We start from the raw sequence: 17,450 nt of genomic DNA, 5'->3' as shown, positions 1-17,450 counted from the left end.
ATTTTCTACATTTTCAAATATATTGATTTCAATTACAACAAAACACGAAGTATACAGTGCTCACTTTATATTATTTTTAATACAAATATTTGCACTGTAAAAATGATAAACAAACGAAACAGTATTTTTCAATTCACCTCATACAAGAACTGTAGTGCAATCTTTTTATCGTGAAAGTGCAACTTACAAAAGTAGAATTTTAACATAACTGTATGCATAAATAAAACAATGTACAACTTTAGAGCTTACAAGTCCACTCAGTCCTACTTCTTGTGCAGCCAATCACTAAGACAAACAAATTTGTTTACACTTAGGGGGGCTAATGCTGTCTGCTTTTTATTTACAATGTCTCCTGAAAGTGAGAAATATTCACATGGCACTGTTGTAGCTGGCAATGCAAGGTATTTACAGGCCAGATATGCTGAACATTCATGCTTTGACCACCATTCGAGAGAACATGCTTCTATGCTGATGACGGAAGCATGTCCTCTGGAATGGTGGCCGAAACACGAAGGAGCATACAAAAGTTTAGCATATCTGGCATGTAAAAACCTTGCATTGCTAGCTACAACAATGCCATTTTTCATTTTCAGGTGACATTGTAAATAAGAAGCAGACAGAGATTGGACTTGTAGGCGCTAAAGTTTTACATTTGAGTGCAGTTACGTAACAAAAAAAAAATCTACATTTGTAAGAGACTGCACTATAGTATTTGTATGAGGTGAATTGAAAAATGCTATTTCTGTTGTTTATCTTTTTTACAGTGCAAATATTTGTAATTAAATATAATAATGAGCACTGTACACTTTGTATTCTGTGTTGTAATTGAAATCAATATATTTGAAAATGTAGAAAAACATCCAAAAATATTCATAATTTCAATTGGTATTCTGTTATTGTTTATTGTTATTTTCATGAAGCCTTGGTAGATTCTACAGCTCTGAAAATTTGCTTGCCAGTGGACCAGCTCTACACGATATCCTCTGCAAAATTCCAGCCTCCAAGAAATATGGTTTCTCCTCTAGCTGTTAGGCTTCACACACCTCATGACACCATTCCCCAGACTATTTCAGAAGAGTCTACAAGGCTGTTTACTGGTAATGTATTATCCCTATCCTGATAGCAGGGTCACCTTAGGTCATTCAAGAAAATCTACTGTAGTAGTTAAAGGAGGAACATACCAGTCAAGGAGTCCCCATCTCACCTTGCTGTCTCCAGTAATAATCACAGGTTGCAGGTGCTTTAGAAGGCCTGGGGGCTCCTCCAAAACTCCACACTGGTCAATGTTGTGGGCTTCCCCAGAGATGAAGCTTAATTTCAAATTGCTGGAGTTGACAACTATTAATCTCACCTGGAGGGTTTTCTTCCTTCTGATCAGATCCAAAGTTGTCCAAGTCTTAATCAACAATTCCATGACAGTATACTACATGAATATCTAACAAGGAGCCTGATCTCATTTTGTGCTAGGTGTACAGAATTAGCCCAGTATCTCTTCATCTGCTGGGGAAGGATAATATTTTAGTAAACTTCTTACACCACAGTTTCCTGTTCAGAAGGGTTTATTGCACATGAGGAAAATCTTGAACAGTAGCTGGATGTCCATAAATAACTTCATTATTTCAGTCTCTACTGAACTTCAAGCGAGCTCTATATATTACACACTATAAGCTGCATTAGAAGAATATTAAGATTACGAAGTCTAGCACACACAAGTTAGGAAACGCCAGAATTAAGGTTACTTGAGCAACCTTGCGCATATTCATTATGATACATTCTTCATTGACATGATCACACTACTTTTTCCACAGGACCAGTGTACATGGTACTCACTGAATGAACAGCTATTCAGGATTTTGATTATACACTCTTCAAACCCTGCTTTGAAGACAGAATTATTTTCCTCAGAGGCTTTTCTATGGCATTTTGCACTATATTGTCGGAGTAGCTCACAGACATTAAGGTATATTCTCAAAACCTCTGTGAGGTGAGGGGTTGGTATTATTCCTATTTTACAGATGGAGAACTGAAGCAGAGAGAAATTAAGGTCAAAAGTATCCTTTAATTTAGGGTGCCCAATGTGATATTCCGAGGAACTGATTTTTCAGAACACTTAGCATTGTATAGCACGTTAAATGTATAAAACACAGCTCTCATTGACTTCAGTTGCAGCTGAGTGTTGAGCACCTCTGCAAATCAGACCTCAGAGTCTCAAGATGGGCACCCAGAAAATGAGGAACAAATTTAGTGGCAACCTGTGAAAAGTCTGGTTTAAATTACTTGCCGCGCATCACACATCTGTGTTAGAGGGTGGGATAGAATCCATTTCTCCAAAGCGGCATTTAACTGCCTTAACCATGAGACTGACAAGGTGAATGAGGTAATATCTTTTATTGGACCAACTTCTGTTGGTGAAAGAGACAAGCATTCAAACTACACAGAGCTCTTCTTCGTGAAACCATCATTTCTCTTCCTACAGACTCCTGCCTGCCTCATTCACTACATACTGTCCAACTTCCACAACAAGTGAGATAGGGGTTCAACTGAGAACAGCCTTGTTCACTACTCAACTCTGATTCATCCCCAGGGCACGGTCCAGCCTGTGCACTGAATGATGCAGGTATCCTGTGGTACATCCCAGTCTCTTTTCCCCTCCTATCATATCATCCCAATCAAGCCATGGGTCAGAGCTGGAATCAGAGTTGGGAGTCAAAGACCAGGGGCAAGCATCACGAACATATTGCCTCTATATAAATCCATGAGTGCAGCAGATGTGGTCGTCCCATCTTAAAAAAAGATATATTGGAATTGGAAAAGGGCAACAAAAATGATGAGGGGTATGGAACATCTTCCTTATGAGGAGAGATTAATAAGACTAGGACTTTTCAGCTTGGAAAAGAGATGACTAAGGGGGGATATGATTGAGGTCTATAAAATCATGACTGGTATGGAGAAAGTAAATAAGGAAGTGTTATTTACTCCTTCTCATAACACAAGAACTAGGGGTCACCAAATGAAATTAATAGACAGCAGGTTTAAAACAAGGTCAATGAATATGAATGAAGAAGACAGGAGTTGTGGTTTTAGCCATGTTGGTCCAAGGATATTAGAGAGACAAGGAAGGTGAGGTCAGGGTGGATAAAAATCAATGATTAAAAAAAAAATCTGATTTTTAAAATTTAAATTGTTTTTTTTTTGATAAAATGCTTTTTGAGGATAAAACCTATCTAAAGATAGTTTTAATTAAGATACATTATAGCTCAAAGATATCTCATCATGGAATAGGAATTATAAATTCTAATTCTATAGTATGAGACAATATATTCATGTAATGTTTAAGAAAATTTTTGTAAATGAATTCCAATAGTTCATGGATTAGGGACCCAATTTTATGAGGTTCCAGGGGCTTCTGTATAGATTATGTAGGTTAATCTTTGTATCTACCCAATGTGACTCAGTGGTCGTCTAGAAGATACCATCAGAGATGCTTAGTTTTGCAGTTCTCAATCTGTGAATTTGTGTCTCCAGAGATAACATGCTTGTTAACAACAAAAATGTTTTAAAATAAATAAATAATATATAGAGGTGAGAAATAACAGACCTCAACCCTATTATCCCTCTGCAAATTTGTGTACAAAGAGTCAATTTCTTACCTCTCTCTAAAAGTGCAGTTTCAAAAAGTTCAATGACTAGAAGATTGTTGGGGGTGGAATAGATCTGGACAAGGAGAAGAAGTCTGGAGATAAATGTGAGAAGGGAGGTTCAGGCAGTAGAAACAAAAGTGAAACTGTTTGAGCAGCATATTCCAGAAGTCTTGAGGTCTTTCTGAGGGTAGCCTTCATTGACTTGAGATCTACCATACCATTCTCTCACTAGAAGGGAAAACCTATAATAGCAGCAGGCTGTGAAAGAGACTCAGTTTGGGAATATTTTAATGAAGTTCCTCTACCTGTGGGTAAGACAGGCATGCGTGCAAAATGCAAACAGTGCAACAAAGAAATGCAAGGCCTGGTTGCCCGAATGAAACATCATGAGAAGTGTTCCTTCTCAGGAGGAAGCTGCATTGAAGATGATGAAAGGAACATGTCTGAACATGCAGGATCTTCAGGTTGGTAAATGTTTTTATTTCATACTTCTTTCTTAAGGACTGCCTGTCTTCCTTCTGGACTATTCTTGAATTCTCATGTTGGAGCAAAAAATACAGTTGCTACTCTATGGTACTATCATTTTAGATGCAGTTATGATAAAAAATAGATAGCTGAAATAGGCAGATCTTCCTTTTACAATTTCACCTTTAAAGTAGTACTGAGTGTCAGTGAATGCAATGAGTAATACTAAATGAGCAGTATAGTAATAATAATAATTAAATAACTGCATTGACTTAGTTTGTTTAGGAGAATCCATCCTCAACATACAGGATTCTGAAGACTATCCACCTTCAAGGTCACCATCATTTTCTATAGTTTCAGAGTTATCTGCCAATGATAGCGTTTCAGTCACATCATGTATGTCACATAGCCACAGTATATCACCTGTAGCAAAAAGAAAAAAAAAATCTCCATCATCCAGAAACAACTGTAGATAAATTTGTCATAAGAACCAGCAGATTACAAAAAGAGGTAATTGATGAAAAAATTGTCCGATTTGTTTATGCAACAAACTCTCCTTTCCATATGATTGAGAACCCACACTTCGTTAACATGGTTCAGTCATTAAGACCATGATACAGTCCAGCCAACAGAGCAGATGTTGCAGGCAAATTGCTGGATAAAGTACATGAAAGAGAAATTGAGCAGTGTGCAAAAGGTCTAGAGGATGAAATTGTTAATCTGAGTCTTGATGGGTGGAGCAATGTTCACAATGATCCTGTGCTATGTGCTTGTGTTACAACAGAAGAAGGGAATGTTTTCCTTACAGAAACAATTGATACATCAGGAAATGCACACACAGCAGAATACTTACAAGAAGCAGCAGTAAAAGCTATAACAAACTGTGAAAAAAATCAAATGTCTAGTACACAGCTTGGTCACAGACAATGCTGCAAATATATCCAAGATGAGAAGAAATTTAGAAGAGAGTGAAGAGAATCCCAAGATAATAACATATGGTTGCAGTGCTCATTTGATGCACCTCCCAGCCAAAGACTTCAGTGTTCCAGAAATAAAGGCTAGTAATATGGAAGTATTTTGCAATTTCAACAACAACCACTTCGCAGCAGCTGCTCTGAAAAAAGTGGGAGGAACCAAGCTAACTCTCCCACAAGATGTGCGATGGAACTCAGTAGTGGACTGTTTTGAGCACTATATCAAGAACTGGCCTAATCGGATGACAGTTTGTGAACAAAACTGTGAAAAAATAGATGGCACTGTCACAGCCAAAGTTCTCAACACTGCGCTTAAGAGAAATCTTGAACACATGCTGAGTACCCTGCAGCCTATTTCTGTAGCCTTGAACAAAATGCAGAGAAATAGCTGTTTTATTGCTAATGCTGTTGAAATTTGGAAGGAACTGAGTGAGATCTTAAAAAGAGAAACATGCAATGACAGAGTTAAATTACAAGCATAAAAAACCAAATGGGACAAGTACTATCGTCTATTTTTTCACCATATTCATACTATAGAATTAGAATTTATAATCCCCATTCCATGAGATATTTTTGAGCTATAATGAATCTTAATCAAAACTTTCTTTTAAGTTCTTTAGATAGGTTTTTTCCTCAAAAAGCATTTTATAAAAAAAAAAAAGATTCAAATAAAAATCAGATTTTTTTTAAATCATTGATTTTTATCCCCCCAGTAGTGTGTGACTTACATCGGTGAGAGCAACGTAGTAGCCTAGACTGTTACAAAGTTTAGGTCGACATAAGCTGCCTTAGGCCGATCTAACTCTGTAGTGTAGACCAAGCCTTAGTCTGCAAAGTCTTTCAGTGCTAAATCCATCAGTGAGTTCAGAAAACAAGATATCTGTAGTGCTATGTTTATACTTTCCAACCCTAGATACCAGGCCATAAACTACCAGCTCTTCTCATCCCTTCCTCAAAAGTCTGTACACTAAAAGAGCATCCACATCTGAAGCCCTTCCAAGGAGGATGGAAGTTAGGAAAGAGAAGAAAGTGTTTAGAGACAGGAACAGCCTAATTTTTAGTGCATGGAGAGGAAAATATTGCACTCTAAAGCAACAGTCCAAATGCAACCTGCCTACAGATTAACACATTGCTACAGGACATGATTAGCTGCAAGGAGCTGTTCCCGTGCCCTCTTTCCCAGTTCCACCGCCTACGCTTGTGCCCTACAGCTTCCAGCAGCCTAGGCGGGATCATCTCAGCGGGGAGTCACCTCTTAAAGCACAAACTCTGTGTACCCCAAGGGTAAATGGCAACGCCCCCTGATGTAAGTTATCCTGATGCAACAGACCATTAACCCCATTGCCGCAGCGTGAGGGCAGCGCCGCCTAGCGGCGGAGCTCGCACCGCAGTGAAATTGGGTGACAGCCTCCAGGAGGCTCACGCCGGTGCAGCAGGAGTGGGGAGGGCTGTGCCCGCTCCCAGAGAGTTCGTCCCAGGACGAGGGAGGCCCCCAAAGGACTCGCTCGTCCCAGCGCCCACGGGCAGGGAACAGAAAAAAACGCCGCCGCGACCCGCATCTGTGTACCAGAGCCCCACGTCTTCTGCACGGGGGCGCTGCGCATGCGCACGGTGACCCGCATGAGGCAGGGAATGGGCGGGGCGGAGAGCTCACGTCCTGCCGGCTCGTTGTGGATCCGGGTCAGAGGGCGGCTCTCAGCTGGGCAGCCCCTGGCCCGGTTGGCTTCCGGCGAACTCCTGCCGGCGGAAAGCAGAGCGAGCGCCCGCCGCTGACTGCCCGGGGCCGGCACGGCGCTGCGTCCTACGCGGGGCTGGCGAGGCCCCGGCTCCTCCGCTGCCCGTCCCTGCCCCCGGACTGGAGTAAGTGTCCCGCCCGGGGCGCGGGTGCCAGCCTCGGGGTCCTCTCTCCTGGGTGGCCGCGGGTGAATCGTTGCTCAGGACACAGGGGAAGGGCCAGGGCCCCGCGCTCCGCTTCCGCCCCCTACTCGCTGCTGGGACAGAGGTATTGCGCCTGGTGTGAGGGCCGGTGGCAAGGCGCGGGGGGCACTGGAGGTGTGGGGGGGATGTGTGGGGTACAGAGCTGGCAACTTTGGCACTGGGTGGGGGATAAGAACGGCTGTACTGGGTCAGAATATTGGGTCATCTAGCCCAATATCCTGTCTTCCCACCGTGGCTAATGGCAGATGCCTCATAGGGAATAAACAGAGCAGGTGATCCATCCCCTGTCCCCCATTCCCAGCTTCTGGCAAACAGAGGCTAGGGAGACTTCAGAGCATGGTTTTGCATCTCTGTCTATCCTGGGTAATAGCCATTGATGGGCCTATCCTCCATGAACTTATCTAGTTCTTTTTTGATTCCTGTTATAGTCTTGGCCTTCACAATGTCCTCTGGCAAGGAGTTCCACAGGTTGACTGAGCATTGTGTGAAAAAAATACTTCCATTTGTTTGTTTTAAATCTGCTATCTATTGATTTTATTAGGGTGACCCTTAGTTCTTGTGGTATGAGAAGGAGTAAGTAATACTTCCTTATTTACTTTCTCCATACCAGTCATGATTTTTTGGGGCTTTATCATATCCATACAACTAATCATTTTTGTTGTCCTTTTTCCATACCTTTTCCAATTCCAATACATCATTTTTTCAGATGGGGTGATCACATCTGCACTTACAGATGTATATAGAGGCAATATGATATTTTCTGTTTTATTATCTTTCCCTTTTCTAATGATTCCAATCATTGTTAGCTTTTTTTACACCACTATTTACCTCTCTGCATTCTGAAAACTGATCATTTATTCCTACCCTTTGTTTCCGATCTTTTAATCAGTTTCTGATCCATCAGAGGACTTTCCCTCTTATCCCATGACAGCTTACTTTGCATAAGATGTGACGGGTACAGAGCTGGGGCCTGGGGTACAGAGCTGAGGGCACTGAAGGTGTGTGGCAGGGTAGGTACGGGGTACAGTGCTGGGGTCGCCTAGGGCACTGGATGTGTGTGCAGAGATGTGTGGGGTACAGAGCTGGGGGCTCGGGCCCTAGAGGTGTGGGGGGTACAGAGCTAGGATGTACGACTTGGGCAAAGGTACTGTTCTGTGGTGTGGGGGCTGGCAAGATATGGGGGGATGTGCTCGTGGCACTAGAGTACAGAACACTTGAGGGGTGTGTGTGGGGTGGGTTGTGGTGTAGTGCATAACTGGGGGCTGAGGGGCACCAGCTGCAGGGCACTGGAGGCATATGTGTGGCGTGCATGCTGGGGTCTGGAGGCACTAGGCCACAGCACACTGCAAATGCAAGTGGGACTCCACGGGGTTGGAAGCATGCAGTGTGTATATTGGTGCAGTTGTTGGTGAGCATGGAAACACAAAGGTGGGTATGTAATGTAACCTAAGCTTTGCAAAATGGTTCCACAATTCTGCAGAGCACTGGTGAAACAGACTGGAAATTCTACATTTAAATGAAATAACTGTTTTTAGTGATTTAAACATGAACTGAATAATGGGCTGAATCCAATAGCCCCAGTTCCATTTTTTTATATATATTATTCAACGTATTTTATGCTGTCCCCATATTTTTAGTTTTTATTATGCCAAAGATATTTGTATTGGTGGTACAGAACTGAATTGGAGAAGTTGTTGAAGAGAAATTAGAGGATTTTGGGGCAACTGGGTAGGGGATACCTGGGACTTTTGGCAGCTGGTAAGATGTTTATAATAGATTTATAGATTTCAAGCAAGAAGGGACCATTGTGATTATCTAGTCTGACCTCTTGTACAACACAAGCCATAGAATTTCCCCAAAATAATTCTTAGACTAGATCTTGTAGAACAATATCCAATATTGATTTAAAAATCATCTGTGACTCTTGGTAAGTTGTTCCAATGGTTAATTACTCTCACTGTTAAAAATTTACACCAGACTGGGGGAGCAAGGATCCAAGGATTTCATTAGCCCTTTTGTGGCTCTTTTGGCCATAGCATTGCTGCAGGAGCTCATGTTCAGCTGATTGTTCACCATGGCTCCCAATCCTTTTCAGAGTCACTGCATCCCAGGAAAGAGTCCCCCATCCTGTAAGCATGGCCTACATTCTTTGTTCCTAGATGTACGTTTACTTTAGCCCTATGAAAACGTATATTGTTTGCTTGTGCCCAGTTTACCAGGGGATCCAGATTGCTCTATATCAGTGACCTGTCCTCTTAGTTATTTTCCACTCTCTCCATTTTTGTGTTAGTCACTGATAAAGTTCATAGCTATTTCACATTTTCTTCCAGGTCATTAATAAAAATCTTACATAGTGTAGAGCCAAGAACTGATCCCTGTGTGGTCCTACTAAAAACACACTTCATGGATGACGATTCCCTGTTTACAAATACATTTTGAGACCTGTCAGTCAGTTTTTAAGCTGTTTAATGTGTGCCATGTTAAAAAGAACTAGGTAGATATAAAATAATCAAATTGAATGTGGTACCAAGTCAAGCGCCTTGCAGAAGTCTAAGTATATTATGTCAAAACTATTACCTTTATTATCCTAGTTTTTAATCTCATCTAAAATAGATATCAAGTTATTTTGACAATCTATTTTCCATAATCCCATATTGATTGGCATTAATTATATTAGTTTCCTTTAATTCTTTATTAATCAAGTCCCAAATCAGCTGCTCCATTATCTTACCTAGGATCGATGTCAGACTGACAGGCCTAATAATAAATAAATAATAAATTAATGGAGATATCCTATCTCCTAGAACTGGAAGGGACCTTGAAAGGTCATCGAGTCCAGCCCCCTGCCTTCACTAGCAGGACCAAGTACTGTTTTTTGCCCCAGATCCCTAAGTGGCCCCCTCAAGGGCTGAACTCACAACCCTGGGTTTAGCAGGCCAATGCTCAAACCACTGAGCTATCCCTCGCCCATTCTGTTCACCCTTTTAAAATATTGGCATTGCATTAGCTTTCTTCCAGTCTTCTGGAACTTCCCTGGTGTTCCAAGCTTTCTTTAAGATCAACATTAACAGTCCAATAAACTCCTCATCCAATAAACTCCTCACCAATTCTTTTAAAACTATTGGATGCAAGTTCTCTGGACCTGCTGATTTTAAAAATGTCCAACTTTAGTATCTGCTATTTAACATCCTCCTGAGATATGGAATGGAAAGAGAGTTATATGATATGAGTACATCATCTCTCTTTTTTCCCAAATACAAAACAGAAATATCTATTGAACATTTCTGTCTTTTCTGCATTATTGGTAATTCTACCGTTTCCATTTAATAATTGACCAATACCATTGTTAGAATTTCTTTTGTTCCCAATATACTTTAAAAACTCTTTATCATCCTTAACTTGGCTGTCAATAGGTTTCTCTTGTGTCCCTTTGCTTCCTTTATCAATTTTCTATAAGTCCTAGCATCTGATTTATATTCAGAACTATCAGCTTCTCTTTTCTTCTAGTTGTTATATATTTTTATTTTTTATGGCTCTTTTCACTTTCCCTCTAAACCAGGCCATTTTTTAAACCCAGATGGCCTTCTTTCTTGATAGTGGCTTTTGGGGCATCTAGTAAAGTATTCCTAAATAATTCCCAATTAACACTCAAATTTTTCTGATTAAATTCTTCCTCCCAGATGATTTGACTCATAATTGTATTCAACTTTGTGAAATTGGCCCTTTTAAAGCACCAAGTATATATATTACTGGTCTGGACTTTATTCTGCTTGCACATTATAAATGTGACCAAGTCATGATCACTTGTACCTAAGTTACCATTAATTTTAAGTTCTGTGATCATTTCTTCATTATCTATCAAGATGAGGTCTAATAGAGTTCCCCCATCTTGGATGAAACAATTTCTGAGCCAGGAAGTTGTCATTTACAATATTGAGAAATTCCAAAGATATTTTGGTACTGGCAGCATGAGTCCTCCAGCATGTGTCACCCAGATTGAAATCCCCCATTATCAGCGCTTTTTTCTGTAAGTAGATAAGGAGCTAGTTATCTGTTTACTTAGTGTGTTTTGTATCAAAGGGGTAGCCGTGTTAGTCTGGATCTGTAAAAGCAGCAAAGAGTCCTGTGGCACCTTATAGACTAACAGACGTATTGGAGCATGAGCTTTGTGCCACTTCTTCGGATGCTGCTTTTAGACTATCAGGTTTTGGAAGGGACCTTAGGAGGTCATTTAGTCCAACCCCCTGCTCAAAGCAGGACCAATCCCCAGACAGATTTTTGCCCCGATCCCTAAATGGCCCCCTCAAGGATTGAACTCACAATGCTGGGTTTAGCAGGCCAATGCTCAAACCACTGAGCTATCCCTCCCCCCAATAGTGTGTTTTGAAGTTCTGTAGCAGCCCCTAATTCCTCATTGTGTGCTTTAATTGTTAGGACATTGATCCATAAGCATTCAAGATAATTTTCTTCTGAGTTATCAGTGACTTGGAAACAAGTACACCTCTACCCCAATATAACGCTGTCTATCAGTTCGCGTTATATTGGGGTAGAGGTGTAATACAATTTTTTTACATAGAGCCAGGGCCGGCTCTAGGTTTTTTGCCGCCTCCAAGAGCGCAACTGCTGAAGCAAAAAAAAAAAAAAAAGCACAATTGCCACCCCTGGAAGGCCACCCCTGCAATTGTGCCGCCCCTGGTGCCTAGAGCCGTCCGTGCATAGAGCACCACTCCCACTCCTCTTTTGATCACTTGATCCTTCCTACATAGGTTTTAACCATTGATTTTTAACCTTCTGTAAAGGGAATTATCCCACCAGATTTCAATTATACCAACTAGATCAAATTTATGCTCATAAATGAGAATTCCTCTTGTTTGTTTCCCAGGCTCCTAACATTGGTGCATAGGCAATTAAAGAATTTCTTCTCTTCATGTCCTTTTGTTTCTTGATTAATTTTGTTCTCAACATCTTGATATTTGTGTGGCGTGCTCAGACCTTCCCTCTTTTACCCTCCTCTTTTGTTATTAGTTTAACCACCTCCTGACTCCTCTAGCTAGCCAGCCAGCCCCTGAGAAGATTGGTCCCCGTTCTACGGAGCTGGAGGCCATCCAAACTTTATAGCTCCCTTTTCCCACAGACGATGGACCCAGAACGCCTCCACCGAGCACCCCGAATCTCCACCCCTCTGATCCTCACCTCCTGCATCCAGAGGACTCCTGCACTCAGACCTTTCTCCCTGCTGAGCCCCCATCCTCCGCACCTGAACCCCCTGGAAAGCCCCTCCTTCCTGCACCAGGACTCCCATTCCTGCACGCAGACCATCCCCCGCTGAGCCCCCTGCACTCAAACCCCCACCCCAACGAGCCTCTCACCCCACTGAGCCCCAGTCAGCTGCACCTGGAACTCCACCCCACCAAGCCCCATTCCCCCAGCACCTGGATTCCCTCCTGCCGAGCCTCATTCCCCCACAGCCTCCCTGCTTAACCCCAACCATCTTCACCTGGACCCCCCCCTGCAGAGTCCCAGCCCCCCTGCATGTGGAACACCCCAATGAGCTGCCTGCACCCAGATTGCCCCACACAGAACCCCCTCTCATCCCACACCTGGATTCCCCCACAGTAAGGGGGGAATTCTCCTTGGATTCTGCTGGGCTGAGCCTGTTTGTCCCATACCTGGATAGCAGGAGAGCTCTTTGTGGACAAGCTTGATTTTTCTTATAGGTTGGGCTGAGCAGTCATTCACAGGTGTGTCCTGTACATCTCTCCGTTCCTTTGGAACAGCTGGATCTTGAGAGGTCTCTTCCACAGTTTCCGCGTTGGGGACCTGATATCAATTGGAAACTCCTCTAGCTTTGTAGAATTCCTCTTGATCCTTGTCTTTCTGGTGGCCACAGCCTGCCCATGCTGGTCTCTCTCCAGCCGTATAGAATGCTGCCGTGACCTTTTGCCTCTGGTGGTTACAAATTGCCAGGTGTTTTCTCTGTCTGTCTGTTTCTCCCTCGACTCCTTGGTGGCCAGCTCTTTGAACCTGGAGTACTGATATTTCCTGAATCTGGCTGTCTAGAATCCTTAGCTTCTCTGATTCTCAGCAGTGTCTCTAATTGCCCCTCCAATCCAAGTGGGTGTCATTTTAGGTTTGTCAGCTATGCATGTTAGGACTTGTCTGTATGGGGAAATCTACCAGCATTACCATGCTGCTGTAGTTATATTGGTATAAATCCCCATGTGGCAGTATGATGATGCTGGTAAATTTCCCCATTAAGACAAGCCCTTACTAAATGTTTCTACTAAGACAGTCAGTAATGAAAATTAATTTAAATATTAACATAGTTATCATTAAGCTTGAAAATTATCACCATTTGCACAAACTGAGCAGTTCAGATCTCTGAGCCATGTGTTTAGGTTGTATTCTGATTCAGGAAAATAACTGGTGCATTGATTTATACTTGGTTCACGGGTTTTTCACAACCATTTTTAAAAGAAAGTTTTTGGATTCTGAAGCACATTTTCTTGCAAAGGATGTGTTCACTTCAGGTTTTGTCGCTGCGGGGGGGGGGGGTGTCATGGAATACACAAGGACTTAGCGTATCTGAAGGGATGTATCTGGTGCTGGAAATGGGACTGGAGCAGTTTTTGTTTCTATGATATATGGTTTCTCTTTTCTTAAGCAATTGGGAAATTCCCACCGAGTTCCTTAATGGTTTAACTTTTTTTTTTTTTTAGCATGAGCATATCAGTGTTGTGAGTGGCGCTTTTTTTTGGTGGGGTAGTGTTTATAAAATCAAGTTGACAACCTAAAAATGTGGAAATATCTAATTTTATTTCCAAATTATTTTTAGGCATTCCGATGAAAAAGGTTGTTTGTGCATAGGGATGTTTGTATAATCTTAACTCTTGCAGCCAGTGGGGCTACTTATGTGTTGGGATTTATGTGTTTGGGTTTAAGACCCTGAACATGAAACTGACTATAAAGAAAATTGAAAAAACTCTCTGGCTTTCACTGCAGCAAATAGAAATGTGAAAAGTAAACAGCAGTATGCAGTGATTAGCAAACTGGATTTGAAAATTCTTCTGAGGCAGCGTTAGTAACTTAAGAAAGGAAACTTGTTTATAACGTAAATTGAGTTTAAGAAGAAATGCTCAGGAACTTCTGTAGTACATTATAATTCTGTGTCTAATTTGTATTAAAGATGACGTTTTTTAATGTCTGTTTTTTCTCTTTTAATCCATCTGATTTTTCTGATTCTATACAATGTATGTAATTTTAAATGATACATTTTGGCATTTTCCTACATGGTGGCAAATGAAAATAGTAGGTTAGGTAAACTGTAACAGACTCACAAATGTTTGTCACAGTCAGCTGAAGCAATGTGTAATAATAAAAAAATCAAACTTTTACTACTATTGCCTTAGAACAGTGGTTCTCAAACTTTTTTTTTTTCCATGGACCACTTGAAAATTGCCAAGGGTCTCGGCAGACCACTTCATGATTTTTCCAAATGTTGTTTGTACCGTTAGCTAACTATTGTAAAGCGCTTTGGATAAAAGCACTATATATATAAAAAAAAGCTTAATTATAATCGTTTTTTGTTCTACAAATAAAAATGCACAACTCATATTTTAATATCAGGAGTCTTACCTTTCTAATGCGATGGATGTGCCCTCTCTCCCCTGCTGCGGCAGCGCCTGAGCTGGGGCTGGGAAGGCAGTGGGAGGGTGTCTCTCCCCTGCTACAGCAGCCACAGAGCTGAGGCTGGGAAGGAGGGCCGTCTCTCCCCAGCAGCCACAGCCCTGGAGCTGGGAAAAGCCCTGCACGTCCCAAATTCTCCCCTACCCCCTCATCTCACCCCACTGCCCCCTCCCACCTACCCTCTATTCCCCCCAAGGCTACCACCTCACCTTACATGTGTGTCTCCTCCAGGGTCCAGGCATCTAATTAGTGGAGCCACGCCTGCGCGGCTCCACTAATTAGGTGGGTGGCCCTTCATTCTCTTGTGTGCGGCCGCCCATGCATGCACCTTAGAGGGAACTATCCACGGACCACCTGAATGGAGCTCACATACCACTGGTGGTCCATGGACCACAGTTTGAGAACCTCTGCCTTAGAACTCTATCCTATAAACATGCATATGAGTAACTTTATGCATGTGAACAGTTCCATTGAACTTAGTTATATTGTTGAAACTAAAATCATTTTAAAACTCTAAATTACATTTCACCATTAATGTTGGCTGCTTACTTTTTGCATATTCATCTTGAACACGATAATATATTAGTTTTGTTTTATTTTATGGTCAGTTGCACCTTCTGGTTCTTATGTAGTAACTGAGTACTATTTCGTTTCTTTTGGAGTATTGCCTAGAAATGTTTAACTCCAAGTAGACTATTTACATGGAAATCAATTTTCAACAAGACAGTGGAAACGCCTACCTTAGGTTTTATAAAACATTTTAAACAAAAATTAGATATGGGGAATTAATCAAAATTTCCCTTTAAAAGAATTTGCTAAATCAAGGTAACTACTTGTTAAAATGATTTTGTTTTACACAGTGTCTTCTCAGAGGTGATAAAATACCCATAGGACAAGGCTGAGAAAATCTAAGGTGACTTCTAGAAATCTGTTTGAGTATTCTAGTTGTTCAGTGGCAAAATAGTTAAATCAATGCATGATTTGAAAAGAAGTACATAATTAGTATTTTGTTAGCTGCCTAATTTCAGGATTTTTTTAAAATGTTGATCTAGGTAGAAGAATACATGTTCACTTTCAGTGAAGAAGAGCATGTTCCCAAATTCCTCCAACTTGGGTCGTCCACCCTTTCTTCCAAAACATCAGCAGCACAATAATTTCTTCAATGAGCTTCCTCTGAACATACCACCCACTCTTCTCTCTCATCAGCAAATTGTTGATGCTCGGTTCAACTTTCAGAATGCAGCGTAAGTACAGTAGAATTTCAGAGTGGGAAATGGTTCCTGAAAGGCCTGAGCTTTTTTTTTTTTTTTTTTTTTTTAAACTGAGCTCGGTTGGAGGGAGGAATCAAATGAAGCTAATTCTCAGAGAATTAACAAATGTCACTGTCAAATCAGGCCCCAAATTTATCTTCCTTAAATAGAAATTACTTTCCTTCAATCACTGGAAGGATATATTTTTCCAATATTTTACACTTTGTCATATAAAATATTTTAATTTTGTTTAGAAATTGATACATTTCTAAACATGGATTTGCATTACCTCTCTTGGTGGCCTGCATATTCCATTACTGTTCAGTGGTGGATGAAATACACACCAGCGCAATACATGATGCATCACAGCAGTGGGAGCTAGTAATCCACAGTGGGTCTTTGAGGATCTTAAATTTGAGAATGGGTGGGGGTGGAGAGTCAACGGAGGAGATGAATAAGGGAAAGGAACATTTGGCTGAGGTTAAGTTTTAAAGCATGAATGTTCTCTTGAGAAATTCATGTTAACACTGTTGTTTTTGAGTGAGTTTGCAAAGTTCCTTTTGTATTTGTACTCTGCACAGTGATTACCTCATTTTCTTATTCTAGTCAATTTCATCCTGTGAAAAGTATTCTTCTCCTCCTCCTTTCAAATGTAAAGAATAGACCTACTACTTCTAACAAATAGGTTATAGTTGGGGTTTTCTGCTTAATTTTTTTGTTGAAAAGTGTAAAAAAATATTCTGAATAATAATTATGTACTGCAGTCTTTCTAGAGCTCTCTTGAGTGGGAACCTTTCAACTATTCCAGCTGTTTCGCCACAGCCATTGACGTATGGAAATGGCAGCTCAGGACCTGCATCAGCTGCCCCCACATTATTCCGAGGCAGGAAGTAAGTATTTGTTAGTGTATAATTACTTATGCTTGTAATGCACGAAAAGGTGATTTTCTGAGAGACTTGATGGTGAGATCAATTTGCAATTTTTATTTAAAATTGTCTAGAATCAGCAATATTGAATAAAAAGTTTATGATCAAGTAGATACAAGTGCATGCAAAGCAGCATTTTTAAGCGTTCATACACCTGCTTGTGACAATATTAGCTGTAGTAGAAAAGTGTTTGGCATATACTGCTCTTTTATTTCCTTTTCAATTACTAGTGGTCCCTCCGCCATCTGACTTGCAAATCAGGGCCCTGATTCTGTATAAACAAACACACACATGTTTTTAACTTGAAGTAGATTAGTGTCAGTAATTTGATTAAAAATTATGAGGAAGTAAAAATTCAAGTTGAGTAGAACTGCTTTTTCAATATACATTGTATGGAGATTATGATGTTTCTGTGACATAGAAAACAGGAAGTTTGCAGTTTGTTTGCCTCTGCATCTGAGAACGTGTTTGAAGTACAGTATTAATTAAATTTAGCCTTTATAACTTTTATTTTTTATATTTATATTTTTTATAATTTATATATATATATATATGAAACAAGTAAGATTC

General features: G+C 40.9%; 1 protein-coding gene across 5 annotated transcripts in view; it reads left to right on the top strand.

Moving 5' to 3' along the window:
- The first annotated feature begins 6,708 nt into the window (after positions 1–6,708).
- TENT2 (terminal nucleotidyltransferase 2) overlaps positions 6,709–17,450 on the top strand; it is a 73,632-nt gene continuing 62,890 nt past the window's right edge. The window contains exons 1-4 of one of the 5 annotated variants that reach the window (XM_005286433.5): positions 6,709–6,940; positions 15,565–15,617; positions 15,757–15,948; positions 16,719–16,844. In XM_005286433.5, coding sequence (XP_005286490.2) covers positions 15,794–15,948; positions 16,719–16,844 — 281 coding nt within the window. In that variant the 5' untranslated portion in view covers positions 6,709–6,940; positions 15,565–15,617; positions 15,757–15,793. Of the gene's footprint in view, positions 7,083–15,564; positions 15,618–15,756; positions 15,949–16,718; positions 16,845–17,450 lie in introns of all 5 variants that reach the window. The other 4 variants (XM_065599070.1, XM_065599069.1, XM_005286432.5 and 1 more) reach the window with 4 other exon arrangements.

This window comes from Chrysemys picta, chromosome 6 (genome assembly GCF_011386835.1).
Source record: "Chrysemys picta bellii isolate R12L10 chromosome 6, ASM1138683v2, whole genome shotgun sequence".
In the NCBI taxonomy this organism is placed as follows: domain Eukaryota; kingdom Metazoa; phylum Chordata; order Testudines; family Emydidae; genus Chrysemys; species Chrysemys picta.
This window is presented reverse-complemented; position numbering and strand designations above follow the sequence as displayed.